The sequence below is a fragment of the Oncorhynchus clarkii genome, chromosome 3 (genome assembly GCF_045791955.1).
Source record: "Oncorhynchus clarkii lewisi isolate Uvic-CL-2024 chromosome 3, UVic_Ocla_1.0, whole genome shotgun sequence".
Lineage (NCBI taxonomy): Eukaryota > Metazoa > Chordata > Actinopteri > Salmoniformes > Salmonidae > Oncorhynchus > Oncorhynchus clarkii.
This window is the reverse complement of record NC_092149.1, coordinates 18,092,580-18,117,631: the sequence shown is the minus strand read 5'-3', so window position 1 is coordinate 18,117,631 and position 25,052 is coordinate 18,092,580. Positions and strand designations below refer to the sequence as shown.

Below are 25,052 nucleotides of genomic sequence, written 5' to 3'. Positions count from 1 at the left end.
TTGCTGGTGACACTGTCTATGATTTATTCAGAATTCAAGGCACACTTAACCAGCATGGCTACCACAGCATTCTGCAGCAATATGCCATCCCATCTGGTTCGGGCTTAGTGGGGCTATCATTTGTTTTTCAACAGGACAATGACCCAACACACTTCCAGTCTGTGTAAGGGCTATTTTACAGAGAAGGAGAATGTTGGAGTACTGCATCAGATGACCTAGCTTCCACAATCCCCTGACCTCAACCAAATTCAGATGGTTTGTGATGAGTTGGACCGCAGAGTGAAGGAAAAGCAGCCAACAAGTGCTCAGCATATGTGGGAACTTCTTCCAGACTGTTGAAAAGAATTCCAGGTGAAGCTGGTTGAGAGAATGGCAAGAGTTTGCGACATCAAGGCAAAAGGTGGCTATTTGAAGAATTTCAAATCTCAAATATATTTTGATTTGTTTAACACTTTTTTGGTTACAACATTATTCCATATGTGTTATTTCTACAATGTAGAAAATAGTAAAAATAAAGAATAAGCCTTGAATGAGTAGGTGTCCTAAAACTTTTGACTGGTATTGTATATGTACATATCTACCTTAATTACCTGCTACCCTTGCACATTGTTACTCATTGTGTGTTTATTCCTCGTGTTTATTATTTTTCCATAATGTTTTCTATTTTTTTTCTCTCTGCATTGTTGGGAAAGGCCCATACGCATTTCACTGTTAGACAACACCTGTTGTTTATGAAGCATGTGACAAATACAATTTGATTTGATTGTGGTTTGGTTCCCTCTTTGTATTTAAATGTCTCAGCCTGAGCTGAACTCAATACCCACTGCTGCTCTCCCTGCTGGGACAGACAGACATGTCCTATTAAAACTGGGACCACGAGGGACAGGGATAGCAGCACAGCTGTTATGAAGAGTAGTGCAGTAGAGCTTTTGTAATGGCTTTCAAGGCATGAACATTGAGGTCATAGAAACAGGGAGAGAGAACGAGAGAGAAGTGAAAGAGAGAATAAGAAGAATGATGGTACGGCATAACTAGCTGTAAACAGACAGACCGACAGACTTCTACAGAGTTCTGTAACAGAAGACACTTCCTCTTGTCCTAAAAATATATACTTCTTTGTTCCCTCTCATTGTAAGGATGGGTGATGTGGTAATATGCGTCTACCAGGGCAGTGTGTGAGAGGTTGTCGGTTAGCAGTGAACTCTCATAACCCCAGCCAGCTCATCTTGGAGTCAGGACTGGTGTGACGGGAGCTGGAGGACTGTGGTCTGTGGTTAGTTGGTCACCTCTGGTCAGAGTGAGACCTCTCACCTCTAACTTCACATGAGTCTATGATGTCACCACAACTGGCTGTGTCTGGGCCAAAGGGCACTCAGCTGGGTCCTGTTTTGAAGGATTGATTCCATTCTCCGTGTGTGTGTGGTCAGTCATCTGCTTCTGACTCACTGATTTTGCTTTTGTAGCTGACAGGTGGCAACTTGCACCGAACAATAGGTTGACCTCACCTCCAATGCACTTTTTTTTACATAGAAATACAGTGTCCGTTCACTAGCAAACACAAAGACCATAAATCAAACACAGTTCACTATGTAAAAATGCTGCTCCAATGAACATAAGGAACACTGTAAGGACCATTTCCGTACTAGTCTCATGTCGTTCTTATCTATTAGCCTTTTGCCAGTTCATTATAGGCTTAGATGTGGGCCCTTTATTCAGTCTATCATCACAGAACCCCTGTGGCAATAAGGCAGATCTCATAGATTTGTTTTACAGTCTTACTACCAGGCAAAGATCTAAATCAACATCCACTTTTGGTTTATGCTGAGTATTCACGTTCCCTGTTATCACAGAGTTGTTTTATGGACATACGTTCTGCTACCCAATGCAGGTAACAGTAAACAATTAATATGCTTGTCTAACAGTGTTTGGAGGGTTAACAGTATGGCCAGTAGAAAGCGTTTGACAGGCCATTTATATTAGGTTGATAATGTAATGATGTTGAACAGAGGAAGTTCATGGCTAACCCAGCAGGGTTAACGGTTACTGGTGCCAGTGGCAGTTTGGGGCAGAGCCAAGGAATTTTGTTTACCTCTGGGTGAGGCGGCATGGGAAAGCCCTGGCAGAGCCAGAGGGGGAGGATGGGTGATACAGGTACATCATCAGACATGCAGAGACAGCTCTGAACATGCTCCATACCCACCTCTGGAGGGGGTTTGGGATTGTGGGGTGTGATAGGATTTCAGATAGTGTTACAGGACTGTGTTGTTTTTACAAGTAATTCAGAGGGAGAGGGAGAGGAGGGGGGGGGGGGGGGGTAGAGAGAGCTGTACATGACTGTTTGTCAGGTCATTGTATATATGGTTATTTTCTGATTTCCGTGAAGAGGTCAGTAAATCACCATCATTGCACAGGGCTTTATAATTCCCTGAATTGACAATGAACTGCCACTAGATGGCATTCATTCTAAAACTATTTTGAAGGAGCAAGCAAGCTATTGCCAGTGGTGTGTATTCATGGATGCCAAGGGAAGCCAGCCCCCCCCCCCCCCCCCCAAAATGTACCAATAATAAAACATATACAATCATTTATATATTTCGAGCTAAACTGAGTGAACTCAACTGTGATTGGTCCTGGCGCACCAATAAAAAGTGTTTAGGGAATCCAGTTTGGATTTGGATTCACACCACATCAAAAGAAAAAAAACTTGGATTGTTGCATCTCGTTGTGTTGTTGTCCTCTGGTGGCCTTCTCTTAAATTAGCCATGGATGGAGATAGGGATTTGCATCCAAATGTTAATTCATACATTGTGCCCCTGGCCTCACAGGATGGAAGTTCAATATGTAGCTACAGTAGATGTTTTTATATTTTATTTAACCAGGCAAGTCAGTTAAGAACAAATTGTTATTTACAATGACGGCCTATCCTGGCCTATCCCGACGCTGGGCCAATCATGCACCGCCCTATGTGACTCCCAATCACAGCCAGATGTGATACAGCCTGGAATCGAACCAGGGACTGTAGTGACACCTCTTGCACTGAGATGCAGTGCCTTAGATCGCTGTGCCACTCAGGAGATGACAGCTGCGCCACTCGGGAGAAGTAGTAGGCTAATGTTAACTAACTGGCTAATCGTTGCACATGAAAGGAAGTTAGGCTAGCGAGCAAGCATTTTAGCCCAGTAGCCTAGGACAACAACAACTAAAAGCGTGTACTGTATGACAGTCATAGACCGTTTCGTCAACATGAAAGAGAGGAGGATGACATTGGCGTTTCTCTTCAAGTAGGGTGAGTCAACATCTTTTTTCTACACACACACACACACACACACACACACACACACACACACACACACACACACACACACACACACACACACACACACACACACACACACACACACACAGCCACATGAGTTTTAGCTTACGTTGATTGGACTAAATTGTTTCGGGAATCTTTTAGGTGCAACTGTATTAGACTAAGCATCAGTGATTTGAGGATGTTGAAATGTTGAAGTGTAAATGGTTCTGGAATAGTGGAGGCTCCTGTTTTCTTTGGGACCTGCAGTAACTCCACTGTTCTAAATCAATAGTCTAAATCAATAGTTGTTCAGTAGTTCGAAAATGTCAGAAATATTAACTTGATTGACCCTGCTGTAGGTCATGTAACTGTTTGTTAAATGCAATATGCTTTGTGGACTTCACCGGACAGATGTTGCTCTCCGGTTTTGTAATGAAACAAATGTGCGGTTGAATTTATTCTGCCACTGTGTCTTCCTATTGTCTCGGCTATAGGTCTATAGTATATCACAGTGTCAAGGCATATGAACTAACAGATTATAGAACAAACAACACAATTATCAAAACACAGAGATTGTAATTATGGCTCCCACTTTGAAGACAAACACTGCAGGCTATAATCCTAATAGCTTTTACTCTCCCTTTGAGTAAGATATTTAGCTATTTTAATGAGAAGAAATGTACTTACTATGACTGAGATATGTGGTTGTCCCACCTAGCTATCTTAAGATGAATGCACTAATTGTAAATCGCTGTGGATAAGAGCATCTGCTAAATGACTAAAATGTCAATTTAATATTTAAACATATTCAAGATTTGTTTATGCTGTGATACACACTTATTTCTGATATTTCTGCTTTCATGCTTATGTTGAAGAGAGATGACTGGATCAGCGGCATACAGTAGTCCAACATGCAACCAGTCTTATTGGATAATGTTTATGTACTATTTGAATGTGCTAATATGATTTTCCACCTCATACCCTTATCACCACTTTATAATTTGGGGAAGTAGCTTAAATGATTTAAATTAGCATCATAGACACAACACATCAGACACGATACATTTAAGTTATGTTTAGTTTCGCTTTTTATTTCCATAAATTAACAACATCAACATGGCACAGTCACTGACCAACCTTCAGATAACAAACAAACAAAATACAAAGATGTCATTGACTCATCAGAGCCAATTCAGTTCATACAAAATACGGAATGGGCCTGTTCTGCATTACCAAGTTCATCTTTGTAAACTCTCCCTCATTCTATTGACAACGGTGGTATGTTCTAAGACTTTGAAGGGAGAATACAGTCATCAAAAGGGCAAGAGTAGTCAGATGGAGGAAAGTGTTTGTGTTTTAGTTGGTGTTGGTGAAGGCCTGGTAGAGGGCGGTGAGCTGGGCCTTCAGGTCCTGGGCGTAGGGGTCCAGCTTGTCCTTCAGGTCCTCAGCATAGGGGGCCAGGCTCTGCTGCACCATCTGAGCTCTGGTGGTCAGCTCGCTCTGGAGGTTCTTGGTCAGGGGGGCCACTCTCTTCTGGAAGTCCTGCAGGCGCAGGTCCACTTTCTGCTTCAGCTCATCAGTGTAGGGGCCCAGCTGGGACTGCAGCTCCTTCACACTCTGCTCCAGACTCCCCTTCAGCTCCTCACTCTTCTGGAGCAGGGTGGCCCTCAGGGTCTCGGAGTCCAGGGACTCTGCATAGGGAGCCAGATCCTGTTTCAGCTGCTCCCCTCTCTGCTGGACTTGGGTCTTCATCTCCTCTGCGTAGGGCTCCAGTTTCCCCTTGACACTGCCCAGGTCTTGCTCCAGACGCTCTCTCAGCACCTCAGCCTCCTGGGTAATCTTGGTCATCAGGTCCTTGGCTGCAGAAGGGAGCTGCTCCTGCAGGGAGATGGCGTATTGGCTGGCCACGTCAGCGCTCTCTGTGATGCGGTCACTGCAGGAGAGGAGAGGAGAGGGAGGAGAGGAGAGGAGAGGAGAGGAGAGGAGAGGAGAGGAGAGGAGAGGAGAGGAGAGGAGGGTCAGTTCAGGTCCCCATCCTAGTAATCTGAGCGATTCGACTACAGACATTCCACACGTTATGACAACTACATCACAGATCATATTACTTACTTGACATCCTGTCCCAGCTGAGACTTCCTGATCATCTGGACGGTGTCTTCGGCCGTTTGCGTTGCCTTGGCAACGTAGTCCCAGAAGGCATCTGTCAGCTGCTCCAGCTGTGGCTTAGGCTCATCAGCGTAGAACAGGTTAGCATGGCAGCCTGTTGGGGCGTAGCAGAAGAGTTAGTTTTGTGAAATTGTATATTTCAGGGTCATTACTGGTTAGGCATGGCAGCCTGTTGGGGCGTAGCAGAAGAGTTAGTTTTGTGAAATTGTATATTTCAGGGTCATTACTGGTTAGGCATGGCAACCTGTTGGGGCGTAGCAGAAGAGTTAGTTGTTGTGAAATTGTATATTTCAGGGTCATTACTGGTTAGGCATGGCAACCTGTTGGGGCGTAGCAGAAGAGTTAGTTTTGTGAAATTGTATTTTTCAGGGTCATTAATGGTTAGGCATGGCAACCTGTTGGGGCGTAGCAGAAGAGTTAGTTGTTGTGAAATTGTATATTTCAGGGTCATTACTGGTTAGGCATGGCAACCTGTTGGGGCGTAGCAGAAGAGTTAGTTGTTGTGAAATTGTATATTTCAGGGTCATTACTGGTTAGGCATGGCAACCTGTTGGGGCGTAGCAGAAGAGTTAGTTGTTGTGAAATTGTATATTTCAGGGTCATTACTGGTTAGGCATGGCAACCTGTTGGCGGCATTAAGGTAACTAGAAAAGTATACTCCCTCTGCCGTGGTTATTATTGACTATTGACTTAAAATTAATTTGGTAGATTGATGAAAGGTATTAGGTTGTTGTACTTCAGCTCTATAAATTTCACTTATAATCTGAAATATTCTTGTATCCCACTCACCAGTTAATACAGCCAGAGCGAGCACCACAAGAACCTTCATGACTCTCAATCAGATTCTGTGAAATAAAGCAACAATCACTTAAAGCGTTGTAATCCACCAGAAAAAAAACATAATGGAATGCTATCAAATAATACCACGGACTTGTAGAATCCAGCTTACCGTCTTTGTGTATGAGTGTGTTGGTGTATCTCTGAGTCCAGTCTGCAGTGACTGTAGTTTCAGCCGTGTCCTGGCCTGTATATATAGTGAGCAGGACAGTAAGGAACACAAAGTCCAGGAGCCAGTGCCTCGCTGTCAGCAGTGCTCCAAATCATAAACCCTCAGACCGCAGTGCACCACTCAGCACCTGTCTACTTGACCCAGCCCAGTTCTGTCCTGACAACTCACCCTGGACCTGTCCCAATGAACCCCTGGACCCAGAATGCACAGGAGAGCACTGCGTTATCATCACCTCTGGGTAAAGTGTTCCAAACAGAGTTTGGAACAAAAAGTAGTGATCAGAGATACTCAGTGAAGACCAATCTCCTGGGACTGCATGCTGATAAACACATCTCCATTCAATCCCCTTGTCTATAGTTTTTCAATGATATGCAGTAGTGATACATGTGCAGCAGGACACTTTTTGCCTTGCAGCTATACAGGTCTGTTACTGTTAATATCATCTGAGGGTAGATGTGTTGTATTGAGGCTTATGTACTTTTACATACACTAGCCTGTTCCTTTCTCTCAGGCATAATGTATCTTGGTCTTTATATATGATGCTACAACTCTACAATGCTGATAGTGAGTAACTGGTTCACACCAGGTCGGTTTCATGGATTTTTCCTTGATGGCACAGAAAGTCTCAGATCGAATCAGCCATTCTCTGAGCCAATCACAGCCATTTCTCAGACATAAATAGCACTTTGTCCAGACAACACCTTCCTCCCAACCTTCATGAAGTATCACAGTCTGATCAGATATGGTATTGATTTATAGTCAGTTTAAGTTTGATGTCCAGCCAGCTGGCATTGACTCCCAGAATATATTCTATGATATAGTTTTCAGTTTAACTGTAAGGTCATGTGTTCAAGCACTTCCATGTGTCAGTTGTCTGATCAAAGTTCATTTGACCCTGGCCCATACACACTGTGATAGGGTCTAATGTTAGGGGCCACATGGGCCCAGTCTATTCATTAGATGTGATTTCACAATAGCTAGTAGATGGTGGTAATGTATGGTGTCTAGGAACTTATTTGGAATCAATTCAATGTTACAGTAGACTTTCATTTTTCATTTGTCATACTGTAATTATTCTGTTTAAATGGATAGTGGGTTACTGTGCTATACTGGTAATTGACCTTGTCATAACCTCGCCCCTGGGTTATTGCGCAAAGAAGTGTCTGGGAACGACATTACCATGTCAAAAAGGTGGATCAATCTACCCAGAGAATGGCCAGATTGAGAATCTTCACAGCACTCATTCTACATCACTTGGGTTATTCATGATGTCACATCCTGGTAATCTGGAGTTTTGAAGTCAGGAGTTGAGTTCTAAACCTCCTATCTGCCCACTGTGCCTTATTACAAACCATCACAGTGCCACTCTATAGAGAGTAGAATAAGGAGAGGGTGTTGCCTGGAATCTACTATTCCTTATGTAAATGCACTACAGTGCAACGTTCAACACCTCAAATAACCTCTGACCCCAGTGATGACTCAAATGTGTGAAGGTTGACACTGCGCTATAGGTTTGCGTTGGCAGTTGAGGTGACACAACCGTTGGGATGTTACCGTTGATGGCTAGTGGGGGGCATATTTGGAAGTGGGGGGCATATTTTAGAAAATTATTTATATATTTTTTATCCAGTCGGATAAACACTCCAAACAGACTACCCAACCGCTCTGAGATGTCTGCATGGTCCTAAAGCACACAGTTGGCTGTTTTGTATCACATTCCAATGATAAAACTGTGGGCGACAAAAATAAAATGTCAAAATGTGTGGGGGACATGTCCCCGTCCCCCGTCCCCAGTGAAAGTTGCATCCCCGACTGTAAGTCTTCTCTAGAATGAGGCTTTCAGTAGAAGGGTCCAGGTCCATGCACAGTTGTCTAATTAGAATATAACCAATAAAAAGGCCAATGACAGTTGTCTAATTAGAATATAACCAATAAAAAGGACCATGCACAGTTGTCTAATTAGAATATAACCAATAAAAAGGACCATGGTGTTGGTGGGGGAGATTCCCAAAGGAAACATATTGAAGTTCAATCAAAGCCAGGTTAATCAAGTCTGGTCTGTCTATGTTCAGTCTGTCAGGCCCAGAGAATGAATATGAACGTAACAAAATAATATATTGTCATTGTGTATTGTATGTGCATGTGTGTGTGTGTGCATGTCAATATAGTAACCGCACGGTCATGTGATGACAGCCAGCAAGGAGTTGTAGCAGAAGCAGGAAGAGAGGTGACATGGCAGTGACTCCTGGACTTTGGGCTTACATCTACAGCACTGGTTTCGACTATATATACAGCATGGCACTGGCCTGATAGACACACAGACAGACTGAATACACAGAGATACACCAGGAAAAAAACAGGTGAGGCCAATGCTGAGATTTAAAACAAGGTGTTGGGAAACTAGGATTTTAGGTTTTTAAGATTCAAATGTATTTGAAGTGTAATTGATTAGTGATGTTTCTGTTTCAGTGACAAACGCAAATATGAAGGTGTTGGCGGTGCTTGCAATTGCTATACTCTCTGGTAAGTAACATCTAATGTTACCACAAACATAACTACTCTGTAAAAAAAACAATTTTAAACCTTTTGAATACAACAAGATTATTAGAATGATTATTATTTTAAACCTGGCCTACTTCAAGCTCCTTGAACAGTGTAAGGTCATAAAGCAGGTCAGGTTAAACTAGCAGTTTCACAGGAACTGACTCTATTTCCATGCCCCAACAGGTTGCCATGCTAACCTATTCTATGCCGATGAGCCAAAGCCACAGCTGGAGCAGCTGACAGATGCCTTCTGGGACTACGTCGCCAAGGCAACAAAAACTGCCGATGACACCGTCCAGATGATCAGGAAGTCTCAGTTGGGACAGGATGTCAAGTAAGTCATTTGACCTGTGATCTAGTTGTCATAACATGTGTGTAATGTCTGTAGTGGAAGCCCTCTCAGAGTACTAGTCACCTGAGTGGCGCAGCGGTCTAAGGCACTGCATTCCAGTGCTAGAGGCATCACTACAGACAATCCCGGGCTGTATCCCAACCGGCTGTGATTGGGAGTTGCATACAATTGGCCCACGTCGTCTGGGTTAGGAGAGGGTTTGTCCGGGGTAGGCTGTCATTGTAAATACGAATTTGTTCTTAACTGACTTGCCTAGTTACAGTAAGTAAAATAAAATCAATAAATAAAACTAGAATCCTGACCTGACCAGACCCCTCTCCTCTCCTGCAGTGACCGCATCACAGAGAGCGCTGACGTGGCCAGCCAATACGCAGTCTCCCTTCAGGAGCAGCTTCCTCCTGCAGCCAAGGACCTGATGACCAAGATTACCCAGGAGGCTGAAGTGCTGAGAGAGCGTCTGGAGCAGGACCTGGGCAGTGTCAAGGGGAAACTGGAGCCCTACGCAGAGGAGATGAAGACACAAGTCCAGCAGAGAGTGGAGCAGCTGAAACAGGATCTGGCTCCCTATGCAGAGTCCCTGGACTCCGTGACCCTGAGGGCCACCCTGCTCCAGAAGAGTGAGGAGCTGAAGGGGAGTCTGGAGCAGAGTGTGAAGGAGCTGCAGTCCCAGCTGGGTCCCTACACAGATGAGCTGAAGCAGAAAGTGGACCTGCACCTGCAGGACTTCCAGAAGAGAGTGGCCCCCCTGACCGAGAACCTCCAGAGCGAGCTGACCACCAGAGCTCAGATGGTGCAGCAGAGCCTGGCCCCCTATGCTGAGGACCTGAAGGACAAGCTGGACCCCTACGCCCAGGACCTGAAGGCCCAGCTCACCACCCTCTACCAGGCCTTCACCAACACCAACTAAATGGCCCAAACCTACACCACTTCTTGATCCTCTGAAACGTTTTGAGTGATTATGTCATAACCTGAACTGCACTGTAAAACATAGAAATTAAACTGGGCATATACCCAGAGCATCATATTTATTATTATTTAGAAAAATGTAAACCAAACATTCACACTCAAATATTTATATGTGTTTGTTTTACCTTGTTGAATAATGTCAACCTTTTATAATTTCATAAATTTTTTAAGAAAAATAAAGATATTGAAATTATGAACATATGCAAGATTGTTCCCTCATTCATTACACTCCAATTACACGTGCAATATGTCACTTAAGGACACAGGATAAGTCACAACTATGGCTGTCCCCGTCTTTTCCCTGTCTCTGTGTGTCTCTTTCTGTGTGTCTGTCTCTGTGTGCCTCTTTCTGTGTGTCTGTCTCTGTGTGCCTCTCTCTCTCTCTCTCTCTCTCTCTCTCTCTCTCTCTCTCTCTCTCTCTCTCTCTCTCTCTCTCTCTCTCTCTCTCTCTCTCTCTCTCTCTCTCTCTCTCTCTCTCTGTGTGTCTCTCTCTGTGTGTCTCTCTCTCTCTCTCTCTCTCTCTCTCTCTCTGTGTGTGTCTCTATGTGACACTCTCTCTCTCTCTCTCTCTCTCTCTCTCTCTCTCTCTCTCTCTCTCTCTCTGTGTGTGTCTCTATGTGACACTCTGTCTCTCTCTGTGTGTCTCTCTCTGTGTGTGTCTCTCTCTCTCTCTCTCTCTCTCTCTCTCTCTCTCTCTCTCTCTCTCTGTGTGTGTGTCTCTATGTGACACTCTGTCTCTCTCTGTGTTTCGCTCTCTCTCTCTTTTAGCAACACAAATACTTGTGTTGAGTGTGTGAAATCCCTTTGCTTAATTAGCAACGGTTATTTCCTGGGCCTCCTAAGTCCAGACTGGCCCTGCTGACATTTGTATCTCTAGCTCATGTGTCAGCAACAGGTTTATCCAAGTCTCTGTCCTTTTGCATGTCAAAGCTGGTAAAATGCCAATGTAACATTCATACCCAGAAAACATGAAAATATTTGGTGGGCAAGGTGGGCACGGGCTTGCCCACAGAAGCCCAACACGGCCCATCCAAAACCAAGCCCAACAGGGGCCATTCCTTACCAAGCCAAGCTCAGTACGGGCTAGCCCACACCAAGCCCAGCTAAGTCTAGCCCACACCAAACCCAGCTAAGGCTAGCCCTCACCAAGCCCAGCACGGGCTAGCCCTCACCAAGCCCAGCTAAGGCTAGCCCTCACCAAGCCCAGCTAAGGCTAGCCCTCAACAAGCTCAGCACAGGCTAGCCCACACCAAATTCAGATAAAGGCAGGGGCTCATCCAAATATTTGGGGGCGTGGTTTGCACACAGTGTATTTTGTGCAACCGTTACCGCGAGTGTTGTTCTGGTTTAAGTCTTCTGTTGTGTGATGCCAATTTGTTTTACAACTTGTACACTACCAATGAAGAAGTATTTTAAAAACACTTAAATACGTGCATGTGACATGAGAAAGGTAAGTTTCTCTTGTAAAACATTATGTATGATAGTAACAACTTGGTTGTCTTTCTGATACAATGTATCACGCTTCCTAAATAGGCTTTAAAAATATGCAATTTATGCATTAAATTAAATTCTATTAATTAAATAAATAAATAGATTCCTATTAAATGCCAAATGCCCTTCATGCCATGTGGGCATGTTTGCTGGGAAAAGATGGGTTAATTTCAGGCCAAGTGAGGGCTGCCCTCACCAGATATGAGCTGCCCACACTGGGCAACACTGGGCAAATGCCCTGGGGGCCAACGTGGAGACGATGAGCGAAGGCACATCAGCCAATGTGGGCAGCCTACTTGGGGCCAATACTTTAGTCAATGTGGGCAGCCTACTTGGGGCCAATATTTTAGCCAATGTGGGCAGCTTACACAGGGCCAATATTTTAGCCAATGTGGGCAGCCTACACGGGGCCAATATTTTAGCCAATGTGGGCAGCCTACACGGGGACAATATTTTAGCCAATGTGGGCATTTTGGCTGGGTAAGATGTTCAGTGTTCCACTTTGGAATGTGCCACAGGCTACAGACAGGTGTGTATTACTCCTCCCTCTGGCTGGGTCTCCACTGTTTATGAGTGTCTGTCTGAGGACACACACGCTCATGTACACACACACACACACACACGCTCATGTACACACACACACACACACGTCACACCTCCATGTTCACCTCCTCTTCTCCATCCAACGTGGAGGGACAGAGTCCAATGACAACAGGACACGTGGGCTTCACAGTCATTCCCCCGATACTGAGAAACAACTCACTCAAACATCAAGCAGACAGTACACAAACACACTGTGGAGGACAAACAGACATGTGAGGGGCACATATGGAGGAGAAATCACAGCAGGGACAATTATAATGAGTCATATCAGGTTCGGACAGTGTACTCTGCTAATATGAAGCCATCTTAGACAAACCTGCTTAGTGCCTGTCTTCATTTTTTTGTAATCTATTTTTTTTTAAACTACCCAATTTCTTTGCTAAGCATAGAGGCAACCTTTCCTTGAATATATGATCCCACATGATCTCTGGCAAGTCAAAGCAACCTGATTCAGGATGAGGGTCCGGCAGAGAAAGAAATTCTGATTTCAGATGACACCCTCTCTTGAGCCCATCTGTCTCCTCCATATTGATGCCAATATGGGCACCGGGGGGGGGGGGGGGGGGATCTGTCTGTTTAAACATGCCCATCACTCAGGAGAACACACCACCACAGAGCCAAAAGGCATCGTTAAACCCTGATCAAATGGCCTTCCTCATCCCAACAGAGGAGAGTAGTTTAGAGTAATATACATCATCTCCCTCATCTCCTTGACTGTCTATTGAGGAAGACATGATGGCGTATTGAACCATGATGGCGTATTGAACCAACTGAGAAGACATCGAGAGGTAGTCAATCAGTGGAAAGACACAGGACGGGAGTCTCTTTGAACAAGCTGCATCTTGCAGATTATCCCACTATGGTGGTGACGCACAGAAGGAGATTAGACATTGTTTTGATGCAGATAAGAGGTTGTTCCAGACAGAATGGCTGTAGTCAGTGATGGTTTGGTTCTGGCATCAGAAGAAGTGGAGATGAGGAGATACTGTGGATAACAAGCACATGTAGATGAGTCATTGTAAATATCCAACCCTGAAGGCAGTGTTTCATTGTGTTGTTTTACCCCAGCATGCCCTTTGGTATGACTTGGATCAGACCAGATTGTTTGTAATACAAGGGCCCTGTACAACAACATCCACATAGCTGGTGTCTTTTTTAATCCCTCCATTTATATGGGTGCTGTTTGTGAGGCATTTCCCTCTTCATAAATGTGTGTGCTAACCAGCTGTTGTGATATAAGGGCAATACAAACTATTTTTTATCTGATTAAACTCTGCAGTCTGACTTCAACTTTCAGGGCTATCTGGGATTTCCTTCTAGTGGTCCTCCTAGTGGTTAGAGCGTTGGACTAGTAACCGAAATGTTGCAAAATTGAATCCCCGAGCTGACAGGGTAAACATCTGGCGTTCTGCCCCTGAACAAGGCAGTTAACCCACTGTTCCTAGGTCATCATTGAAAATAATATATATATATTTTTTAAATATATATTTTTTAATTGTACCCCTTTTTCTCCCCAATTTCGTGGTATCCAATTGTTTTAGTCTCATCGCTACAACTCCCGTACGGGCTCGGGAGAGGCGAAGGTTGAAAGTCATGCATCCTCCGATACACAACCCAACCAAGCCGCACTGCTTCTTTAATAATAATAATAATAATAATTTGTTCTTAACTGACTTGCCTAGTTAAATAAAGGTAAAATAAAAAATGAGTGGAAGTGCCAAGAGCAACAGTAGGTTAGACTTTCTTGCCACCTGTTGGCAAAGCTGTGATACTGCAAGAGAGATGGAGCGAGAGAGAGAGATCTACATCATTACAACACTATATACAGCCATAACATGACATTTGAAATGTCTCTATTCCTTTGGAACTTTTGAAAAGTGTAATATTTACTGTTCATTTTGTATTGTTTATTTCACTTTTGTTTATTATTTATTTCACTTGCTTTGGCAATGTAAACATATGTTTCCCATGCCAATAAAGCCCTTTGAATTGAATTGAGGGAGAGAGAGCGAGCGAGAAAGAGAGAAAGAGAAAGCGAGATAAGACAATATGTTGGAAAGGGAAGATAGTTGAGAGTGTAGAGAGAGTGACAAGGAAAGATGTACAGTATGCATGGATGTGTGTTTGGATCAGAGGTAGAGAACTTGGGAGAGATACAGGAGAGTAAGAGGACATGGAAAAGAGACATTAGACAGATCAGGAAGTGAAACGTCTGTAACATTGCCTCTTGAGCACACAGTGTGTTTTCCTTTCTGTGTGCTTAAATAATAATTACCTGTATGAACTGAACTGATGTCAACTATGCACAGAACACACAGACCCCATACACACAGACCCCATAAAACAGCAGTCCCCATGCACTTAACTATCAACCTGGACTCAGGGGTAGACATAACATAGTAAAGGTAAATCCGAGACATGTATTAATTTGTGAATGTCCATCATCCATTTCGTATGATACACAGTGGTGTTAAGTACTTAAGTAAAAATACTTTAAAGTACTACTTAATGAGTTTTTGAGGGTATCCGTACTTTACTTTACTATTTATATTTTTTGACAACTTTTACTTTTACTTCACTACATTCCTCCATACATTTTCCCTGAAACCCAGAAGTACTCGTTACATTTTGAATGCTTAGCAGGACAGAAAAGTGTCCAATTCACACACTTATCAAGATCACATCCCTGGTCATCCCTACTGCCTCTGATTTGGCGGACTCACCCAAACACAAACGCTTTGTTTTTAAATGATGTCTGAGTGTTAGAGTGTGACCCTGGCTATCCGTAAATTAAATAAATAAAATTAAAATGTGTGCCATCTGGTTTTAGGAATTTTAAATTATTCATACATTTACTATTCATACTTTTACTATTGATACTTAAGTATATATTTAGCAACTACATTTACTTTTGATACTTAAGTATATTTAAAACCAAATCCTTTTAGACTTTTACTCAAGTAGTATTTTACTTGGTGACTCACTTTTACTTGAGTCATTTTCTATTAAAGGTATGTTTATGAGAATTTAGTACTTTTTCCACCACTGTTGATAAAGTAGATTCCGAATTACAATTTGTATGATATGTTACGAACTGCAATTTGTACAATATGTTTGCAAATTTTCAAATCTCATGATACGTTACGAATTACGACTTGTTGTGGCTGTTAGCTTAGACTAGACGTAACATAGTAAATTGAAACCTGGGAGAGTGAAATTAGTATGTTACGTTTGGTATGGTTACTTACATAAAACAGAAGGTTACTTAAGGCAAAAAAAATAATGTATGTTTGTCAAGGAGGGTGAGTAGATGTAGAACATGACCGTCTAGCAACCCAAAGGCTGCATGTTCGGATCTCATCACGGACAACTTTATAATTTTAGCTACTTTGCAACTACTTACTACATTTTAGTTACTTTGCAACTACTTAGCATGTTAGCTAAACCTTCTCCTAGCACTAACCTCAACCCTTTAACCTAACTCCTAACCTTAATCCCAATCCCTAACATAGCGACCTAGCTAATGAGACCAGGCTGAAACTATTGTTATTTACCCAGTCAGTGGGTTTGTCACAAATCAACTTTATCAAAAGTATACCTGACTGAAGTGCAGCCAATTGCCCTTCTGGGCTCAACCACAGTGACAGAGGTGTAAAGTGTAGTAGTAGTGAAACAGAAGCATATTGTGACGGCCTTGAATTTTTCTGAACCGTCTCAGTGCTTCTCCTTCCAATAGGGCGCTTCCCCTTTAATTCCCAATTAAATAGCCAGCATCAGCTGCGCAAAAGTGGGGTTGTGATGGAGACGTGAATGAGGATGTGTTCAACCCTCAGTTCCGAAGCTTCTCTATTCCGTTTTGTTTTGTTGCCGTTAAACATGTGTTTTGTAGCCTAATAGAGTTTACCCAGGATCGGATCCACTCTTTGCGTCCGTGGACTACACCTCTCTGTTCTTCGTGCCCTTTCTCCGCTGGAGATCTGTTGGTGGATTGGATTGTCTGACTGACTACAACCTTTTTGTATATGGTATTTCATATGTTTTGATGTGATGTATACTCTGATGATTTGTGTAGTTAGTTGTAGTTGAGGACTTAGTAAAAGTTTATACGCTTTATAGTTGTGTGGTAAAATAATTGTTATATTGATTGTATGATTAATACTGGGTTTACGCTACACTTTTCATAAACCCTTAAAACATTGGAAAGAACTTCAAAAACAACTATATTATTTTGCGTGGGTTGTATTACCAACATAAAGGATTACACACACATATAATATAACACAATGAGTTCTGGTTCCTCCAGAAATGTCCTGTACCTCGGGCCTAAAAAGAGTCCAGCCCGGTAAAGGAGTTCAGGGAACTCAAGTGACCTTTGTCAAGCAATGTTTGTCCGTTCATTCAAGTGTAGCGTAAAACCAGTATTAATCATATTTTGAACCAGCTGAAAATATGCGTTGGTACTAAATGAATATGTTGGCATCTGAGACATTATTACTGATGATAGGACGACATAAACTGTATCTTGGAAAGTCTACACATTGTAGTTATCAGATTCACATGTAATTGTTGTGCAATTTAAATGTTTAAATATGAAACTATTTGTGAAAAGATTAAATGTAATTTTAGCTTCCAAATTAGAGAATTGGGGTTTCATGAGTGAACTATGCTCAACTCAGTGGCCCTGCCCATGTGAACAGACATTGGTTATAAACTATGAAACACGCCCTTCTCTCCCCTCCTATATAAAGCCCTTGACGAAAATGTAACTTTCTGTTCCGAGGATGTTAGGGCGACAGTCCTACGTTAAAAGGGCTCAGATAATAAGCTGTTCCAAGGACGTGTGGACTTGAGATCCCCACGTTGAAAGGACAAAGACCACCTACCGAACTAAGTCAACCTTAGAGAACCTAACGAAATTAGCATTGAATTTCAATGTGAAGGTGACAACCTACACCCCGGAAGGATGAATTTTGACTATACCAGCCAGAATATAGCATGAGCTTAAAAGTATGGCAACTTTTCTCTGAAGGAGCACGAATTGTGCGAAACGTCAGGATTTAAAAAACATTTTTTTTTTAGAGTTCATAGTTCACTTTGAACTCTTATTCACTCCAGAAGTGATACCTCCTAGCCGTTGAGTTAGCAGCAGTCGCTAAACGTGGGCTTGGAGAGGACGGACAGAGTATCCATTCTACCACGCTCCAGTTCACCACTAGACATTCTTCAGAGGGCCAGAGATCCATAAAGGACAAACCGGCCTTCCATCGACAACCAATCTACTGAAGCGCAGCTCAGAGTAAATATTTATTGCATTCTCCTTTTTCAAATGGGCGGTTATTTAGAATGCATAAGATTCTGTATTTACGATAGCATAACTTCTCCCTTTGTTACTCAGTCTTCCCGCTCTTTCACTCAAACCCAACCCCCTCACTTTGTGTAACCAGCCGTCGTATCCGTTCCGTCTACCAGGAACGTTTTCTTTATGACATAATTTGTAATCAATGTATGATCCATTCTGTGTGATTATTTAGGTATTTAGTAAATAAATAATTAAACCAAAATTTTAATTGTTGATTCAACTTGTTAGCCAGGGTTCGTGAAGATTTACAACTTTCAGAGGAGACTGAATAAAGTTCAGATTAAATATTGACTGCTATTGATGCAAAAAATGACTAGGTCTTTAAGAGTTTATTCGGAAGATAACAGCTCTATAAACATTATTTTGTGGTGCCCTGACTTTCTAGTTAACTACATTCACCTGATTAGCTTAATCAGGTCATATTAATTACAGATAAATTGTTTTATAGAATAGCATGTCATATCACTTAATCCAGCATAGCCAAAGACACAACAGAGTCGAAAGCCTTGGCCAAGTCAATGAATACAATGAATATAAAATTGTTTCAGCTTATTTCTATCGTAGGTAAAGAATCCAAGCAGTTCATCTCTCCACAATAGTGTAAAATCTTCATAAATGTGTTAAATTATAAATCTACTGATGTCTTGTCACAGTTTCCTTACATAAATACAATGCCAAAAAAGATGCAACAATGTTTCTGGGTGGTCAGCTCAAATTGTTCCTTTTGTAATTATGTTTTCCTTAAACTTCTTCATATGGTGGTTGGCAAGATAATATTTATGAACAATTTTAAAGGACACTTCCTTAATTTTGTTAAACAAATAGGTATGTTTGTGGCAACATCCAAACTTTTTTCCAACAGATATTATCAATAAATCCGTTCCAATAAGGCATGACATAAGGTTCGTATCGCTCTGTTGTTGTATGGACCAAAAGAGAAAGAAATCTTTCCTACTGATGAGTCAACAGGTTTAATGGAAGGTAGGTTCTGAGGGTCAGGTCTTGACACGTTCCTGAATAATAAAGCAACGCCTGAGGGAATGGCATCTAAAACAACATGTATATATTATGACTGTATATGTGTTTGTATGTGATACAGTGGGGCAAAAAAGTATTTAGTCAGCCACCAATTGTGCAAGTTCTCCCACTTAAAAAGACGAGAGAGGCCTGTAATTTTCATCATAGGTACACTTCAACTATTACAGACAAAAAAAATCCAGAAAATCACATTGTAAGATTTTTAATGAATTTATTTGCAAATTATGGTGGAAAATAAGTATTTGGTCACCTACAAACAAGCAAGATTTCTGGCTCTCACAGACCTGTAACTTCTTCTTTAAGAGGCTCTTCTGTCCTCCACTCGTTACCTGTATTAATGGCACCTGTTTGAACTTGTTATCAGTATAAAAGACACCTGTCCACAACCTCAAACAGTCACACTCCAAACTCCACTATGGCCAAGACCAAAGAGCTGTCAAAGGACACCAGAAACAAAATTGTAGACCTGCACCAGGCTGGGAAGACTGAATTTGCAATAGGTAAGCAGCTTGGTTTGAAGAAATCAACTGTGGGAGCAATTATTAGGAAATGGAAGACATACAAGACCACTGATAATCTCCCTCGATCTGGGGCTCCACGCAAGATCTCACCCCCGTGGGGTCAAAATGATCACAAGAACGGTGAGCAAGAATCCCAGAACCACACGGGGGGGACCTAGTGAATGACCTGCAGAGAGCTGGGACCAAAGTAACAAAGCCTACCATCAGTAACACACTACGCTGCCAGGGACTCAAATCCTGCAGTGCCAGACGTGTCCCCCTGCTTAAGCCAGTACATGTCCAGGCCCGTCTGAAGTTTGCTAGAGAGCATTTGGATGATCCAGAAGAAGATTGGGAGAATGTCATATGGTCAGATGAAACCAAAATATAACTTTTTGGTAAAAACTCAACTCGTCGTGTTTGGAGGACAAAGAATGCTGAGTTGCATCCAAAGAACACCATACCTACTGTGAAGCATGGGGGTGGAAACATCATGCTTTGGGGCTGTTTTTCTGCAAAGGGACCAGGACGACTGATCCGTGTAAAGGAAAGAATGAATGGGGCCATGTATCGTGAGATTTTGAGTGAAAACCTCCTTCCATCAGCAAGGGCATTGAAGATGAAACATGGCTGGGTCTTTCAGCATGACAATGATCCCAAACACACCGCCTGGGCAACGAAGGAGTGGCTTCGTAAGAAGCATTTCAAGGTCCTGGAGTGGCCTAGCCAGTCTCCAGATCTCAACCCCATAGAAAATCCTTGGAGGGAGTTGAAAGTCCGTGTTGCCCAGCAACAGCCCCAAAATACCAGCAACAGTGTGTGAAAACCTTGTGAAGACTTACAGAAAACGTTTGACCTCTGTCATTGCCAACAAAGGGTATATAACAAAGTATTGAGATAAACTTTTGTTATTGACCAAATACTTATTTTCCACCATAATTTGCAAATAAATTCATTAAAAATCCTACAATGTGATTTTCTGGATTTTGTTTTCTCATTTTGTCTGTCATAGTTGAAGTGTACCTATGATGAAAATTACAGGCCTCTCTCATCTTTTTAAGTGGGAGAACTTGCACAATTGGTGGCTGACTAAATACTTTTTTGCCCCACTGTATATATGGCTTTGGTGACAAAATGGACGGCACGGTGATAGACTGCATCCAATTTGCTGAGTAGAGTGTTGGAGGCTGTTTTGTAAATGACATCGCCAAAGTCAAGGATCGGTAGATTAAGTCAATTTTACGAGGATATGTTTGGCAGCATGAGTGAAGGAGGCTTTGTTGCGAAATAGGAAGCAAATTCTAGATTTAACTTTGGATTGGAGAAGCTTAATGTGAGTCTGGAAGGAGAGATTACAGTCTAGCCAGACACCTAGGTATTTATAGTTGTCCACATATTCAGAGCTGTCCAAAGCAGTGATGCTAGTCGGGCAGGCGGGTGCGGGCAGCGATCAGTTGAAGAGCATGCATTTAGTTTTTTTAGCATTTAAGAGCAGTTGGAGGCCACGGAAGGAGTGTTGTATAGCGTTGAAGCTCGTTTGGAGGTTTGTTAACACAATGTCCAAAGAAGGGCCAGATGTATACAGAATGGTGTCGTTTGCGTAGAGGTGGATCAAAGAATCACCCGCAGCAAGAGCGACATCATTGATATATACAGAGAAAAGAGTCGGCCTGAGAATTGAACCCTGGGCACCCCCATAAGAGACTGCCAGAGGTCCGGAGAACAGGCCCTCCGATTTGACACACTGAACTCTGTCTGAGAAGTAGTTAGTGAACCAGGCAAGGCAGTCATTACAGAAACCAAGGCTGTTGAGTGTGCCGATAAGAATACGATGATTGATAGAGACGAAGGCCTTGGCCAGATCGATGAAGACGGCTGCACAGTACTGTCTTTTATCGATGGTGGTTATGATATCGTTTAGGACCTTGAGTGTGGCTAAGGGGCACTCGTGACCAGCTCGGAAATCAGATTGCATAGCGGAGAAGGTACGGTGGGATTCAAAATGGTTGGTGATCTGTTTGTTCACTAGGCTTTCAAAGACTTTAGAAAGGCAGGGCAGGATGGATATAGGTCTGTAACAGTTTGGGTCTAGAGTGTCTCCCCCTTTAAAGAGGGGTATGACGGCGGCCGCTTTCCAAACTTTAGGAATCTCAGACGATACAAAAGAGAGGTTGAACAGACTAGTAATAGAGGTTGCAACAATGGCAGCGGATAATTTTAGGAAGAGAGGGTCCAGATTGTCTAGCCCAGCTGATTTGTAGGGATCCAGATTTTGCAGCTCTTTCAGAACATCAGCTGTCTGGATTTGGGTGAAGGAGAAGCGGGGGGCGGGGGCTTGGGCCAGTTGCTGCGGGGTCTGCAGAGCTGTTGGCCGGGGTTGGGGTTGCCAGGTGGAAAGCATGGCCAGCCGTAGAGAAATGCTTATTGAAATTCTCGATTATCATTGATTTATCAGTGGTCACAGTGTTTCCTAGTCTCAGTGCAGTGGGCAGCTGGAAGGAGGTACTCTTATTCTGCATGGACTTTACAGTGTCCCAAAAGTTTTGGAATTAGTGCTGTAGGATGCACATTTCTGTTTGAAAAAGCTAGACTTTGCTTTCCTAACTGACTGTGTGTATTGGTTCCTGACTTCCCTGAAAAGTTGATTTTCGCGGGGACTATTCGAAGCTAGTGCAGTACACCACAGGGTGTTTTTGTGCTGGTCAAGGGCAGTCAAGTCTGGAGTGAACCAAGTGCTATATCAGTTCTTAGTTCTACATTTTTTGAAAGGGGCATGCTTATTTAAGATGGTGAGGAAAGCACTTTTAAAGAACAACCAGGCATTGTCGGATACTCGAGCCAGGTCGGTTAGAAAGGCCTGCTCGCAGAAGTGTTTTAGGGAGTGCTTGACAGTGATGAGGGGTGGTCGTTTGACCGCGGACCCATAACGGACGCAGGCAATGAGATCCTGGTTGAAAACAGCAGAGGTCTATTTAGAGGGCAAGTTGGTAAGGATGATATCTATGAGGAAGCCCATGTTTACGGATTTGGGATTGTACCTGGTAGGTTCCTTGATAATTTGTGTGAGATTGAGGGCATCTAGCTTAGATTGTAGGACGGCCGGGGTGTTAAGCATATCCCAATTTAGGTCACCTAGCAGTACGAACTCTGACGATAGATGGAGGGCAATCAATTCACATATGTTGTCCAGGGCACAGCTGGGAGCTGAGGCGGGTGTATAACAAGCGGCAACAGTGAGGGACTTATTTCTGGAGAGATGGATCTTTAAAAGTAGAAGCTCAAAATGTTTGGGCAAATGCCTGGATAGTATGACAGAACTATGCAGGCACTCTCTACATTAAAATGCAACTCCGCCCCCTTTAGCAGTTCTGTCTTGACAGACAATGTTGTAATTGGGGATGAAAATGTCAGAATTTTGGTGGCCTTCCTAAGCCAGGATTCAGACACGGCTAGTGTATCAGGGTTGGCGGAGTGTGCTAAAGCAGTGAATAAAGCAAACTTAGGGAGGAGGCTTCTGATGTTTACATGCATGAACCCAAGGCTTTTACGGTTGCAGAGGTCAACAAATCAGAGCACCTGGGGACACACAGGGCCTGGGTTAACCTCTACATCACCAGAGGAACAGAGGAGTAGTAGGATGAGGGTATGGCTAAAGGCTATAAGAGCTGGTCGTCTAGTGCTTTGGGAACAGAGAATAAAAGGAGCAGATTTCTGGGCGTGGTAGAATAGATTTAGGGCATGGTGTACAGACAAGGGCATGGTAGGGTGTGAGTGCAGTGGGGGTAAACCTAGGCAACGAGTGACGATGAGAGAGGTTTCATATCTGGAGACGCTAGTTAAGCTAGGTGTGGTCTCTGCATGTGTGGGGGGTGGGACAAGGCATGTTGAGCAGGACTAGGGTCTCCGCAGTAAAATAAACCAATGAGAGCTGCCCTAAACAACAGTATACACGGCATATTGACAATAGAGAAAGACATAAAGCAAACACAGGTGTTGATTGGGCGAGCTAAGACAACAACGGGTAAACAGCTAGGTAAACAACGTGTAAATGGCGATGAACGGGCAGAAAGTGTCAGTTAGCTACACACAGGGCCTGAGTGCGAGGCTGGGGCTGACATATAAACAAAATGAAGTACTGTGTTAATGAACAGTCCAGCAGGCATCAGCTGTGTAGCCGAGTGATCATAGGGTCCAATGAGCAGCAAAGACAACAGGGAGCCGTTCGGTAGTCGATTACTACGCAAGGCAAGCAGGAGACACATCGTTCAGGAAGCTAGCAGTACAGGGCTAGTAGATGGATCAACACCGACATCCACGGCGCAGAGGCCGGTTGAGAGCACATTGGCGGAATTACGTCAGCAGACCAGTCATGATGGATCGGCGGGGCTCTGTGTCGACAAAGGGTCCAGGCCAATTGGTAAGAGAGGTATTGTAGTTGGTGTACTTTGTTTGCTAGCTGGGAAAATCGCCTAGCTTGAAGCTAGCTGGTGCATGCTCCTGGAAAAGGGTGTTAGCCACAATAGCTACTCGGTAGCAACTAGCTAGCTGTGAAGATCCGGTGTAATGGTCCAGAGCTTGCGGCAGGAGTCTGGAAAAAGCAGTCCAATATGCTCAGGGCTGATATCGTGCTATGCAGACTGGCAGGTATTACCCGGGCTAAAGCGACTGGAGTCCGAGCTAAAGGTGAAGACCGCTAGCAGTGGCTAACAATGACTAAAAAGTTAGTAGCTAAATAGCTGGTTAGCTTCTGATGGAGGTTCCAGTTATAAGATCCCCCAAAAAATTGCAGATACGTACCACATTGGGTGAGGCGGATTGCAGGCACGTATATTTAATCCAAAAATTTAAAAAAAGACATTGAAATATAATGAAATGTATACAAAACCCACCCCAAAAAGACAATATTTACATGGGACGAAAACAAACATGTCTTACTGCGCCGCCCTCTTGGATGTATTATGAGACAGCCACCATCTTCTTGCATGTGTATGAGAATTATGTTCTCAATGTTCATAACCCAATTCAATTAAACTACTCGGTCTGCAACCCAGAATTTGTAAGATACTGGTTGAATGAAACAGACGGAGGCCCAGCTATGATAGTCAAAATGTTTATTCACGAGAGCGCTAGTTCGTTGTACAAAACCATTAATTTTATACTGGCTCCTTATGCACATACTTTCAAACACAAACAGACTCCTTACGCACATACTTTCACACACAAACAGAAGGTATCCTACGCACATACTGTATCACTACCCAGCCAGCAAAGATTAGGGAGAAGCACTCCCTGTCCTCCCTTAAATCTCTCAGAGGCCCCTAGCAAGGTCGGCACTGAATTTTGCTCAGACAGTCTGTGTTTAAGATACTATTTATTTATTTTATTTGGATCTCTTTTAGTCCCCATTTGGACTAATCTTCGAAGAGTCCCTAAACATTAAAATACAATTTATAATACAAACACACTTTCACATATAACACACTATTACAAACAAACATAATATACTAACATAATGACCCAATAAATACTCAATCTAGAAAATATTAATTCTTCATCTACTATAGTCCCACAACATTTCTATGTATTATATTTAAATTGTTTTAAAATAATGTTTAAATTTATATATTGAAAGTTTCTAGTTTTCTCAGTCAATTTATTCAATTTCTTTATTGCTCTAAATCAAAATGTTATTTTGCCTACTTCTCTTTTCTGTCTAGACAACGCAT

The 25,052-nt window shown here is 42.9% G+C and overlaps 2 protein-coding genes across 2 annotated transcripts; one reads left to right on the top strand and one right to left on the bottom strand.

The window, feature by feature from the left end:
* Window positions 1–4,368: 4,368 nt before the first annotated feature.
* On the bottom strand, window positions 4,369–6,463 carry LOC139405786 (apolipoprotein A-I-like). The gene is made up of 4 exons (XM_071148211.1): window positions 6,414–6,463; window positions 6,254–6,309; window positions 5,408–5,558; window positions 4,369–5,231 (listed from the first exon to the last, which is right to left on the bottom strand). The coding sequence occupies exons 2-4, from the start codon at window positions 6,291–6,293 to the stop codon at window positions 4,655–4,657; spliced, it is 768 nt and encodes a 255-aa protein (XP_071004312.1). The 5' UTR covers window positions 6,294–6,309; window positions 6,414–6,463; the 3' UTR covers window positions 4,369–4,654.
* Window positions 6,464–8,740: 2,277 nt separating this feature from the next.
* On the top strand, window positions 8,741–10,538 carry LOC139405787 (apolipoprotein A-I-like). Its single transcript, XM_071148212.1, has 4 exons — window positions 8,741–8,833; window positions 8,943–8,996; window positions 9,201–9,351; window positions 9,700–10,538. Exons 2-4 carry the CDS (start codon window positions 8,957–8,959, stop codon window positions 10,274–10,276), a joined length of 768 nt encoding a protein of 255 aa, XP_071004313.1. The 5' UTR covers window positions 8,741–8,833; window positions 8,943–8,956; the 3' UTR covers window positions 10,277–10,538.
* The last annotated feature ends 14,514 nt before the right edge of the window (window positions 10,539–25,052 follow it).

What these genes read in the sequence shown, in the direction of transcription:
- LOC139405786 (XM_071148211.1), bottom strand. Translation starts at nt 6,293, where the DNA reads ATGAAGGTTCTTGTGGTGCTCGCTCTGGCTGTATTAACTG. An exon ending in CGCTCTGGCTGTATTAACTG is followed by an intron (nt 5,559 to 6,253) that starts GTGAGTGGGATA and finishes ACGCCCCAACAG; the next exon opens with GCTGCCATGCTAACCTGTTC. An exon ending in CAGCTGGGACAGGATGTCAA is followed by an intron (nt 5,232 to 5,407) that starts GTAAGTAATATG and finishes CCTCTCCTGCAG; the next exon opens with TGACCGCATCACAGAGAGCG.
- LOC139405787 (XM_071148212.1), top strand. Translation starts at nt 8,957, where the DNA reads ATGAAGGTGTTGGCGGTGCTTGCAATTGCTATACTCTCTG. An exon ending in TGCAATTGCTATACTCTCTG is followed by an intron (nt 8,997 to 9,200) that starts GTAAGTAACATC and finishes ATGCCCCAACAG; the next exon opens with GTTGCCATGCTAACCTATTC. An exon ending in CAGTTGGGACAGGATGTCAA is followed by an intron (nt 9,352 to 9,699) that starts GTAAGTCATTTG and finishes CCTCTCCTGCAG; the next exon opens with TGACCGCATCACAGAGAGCG.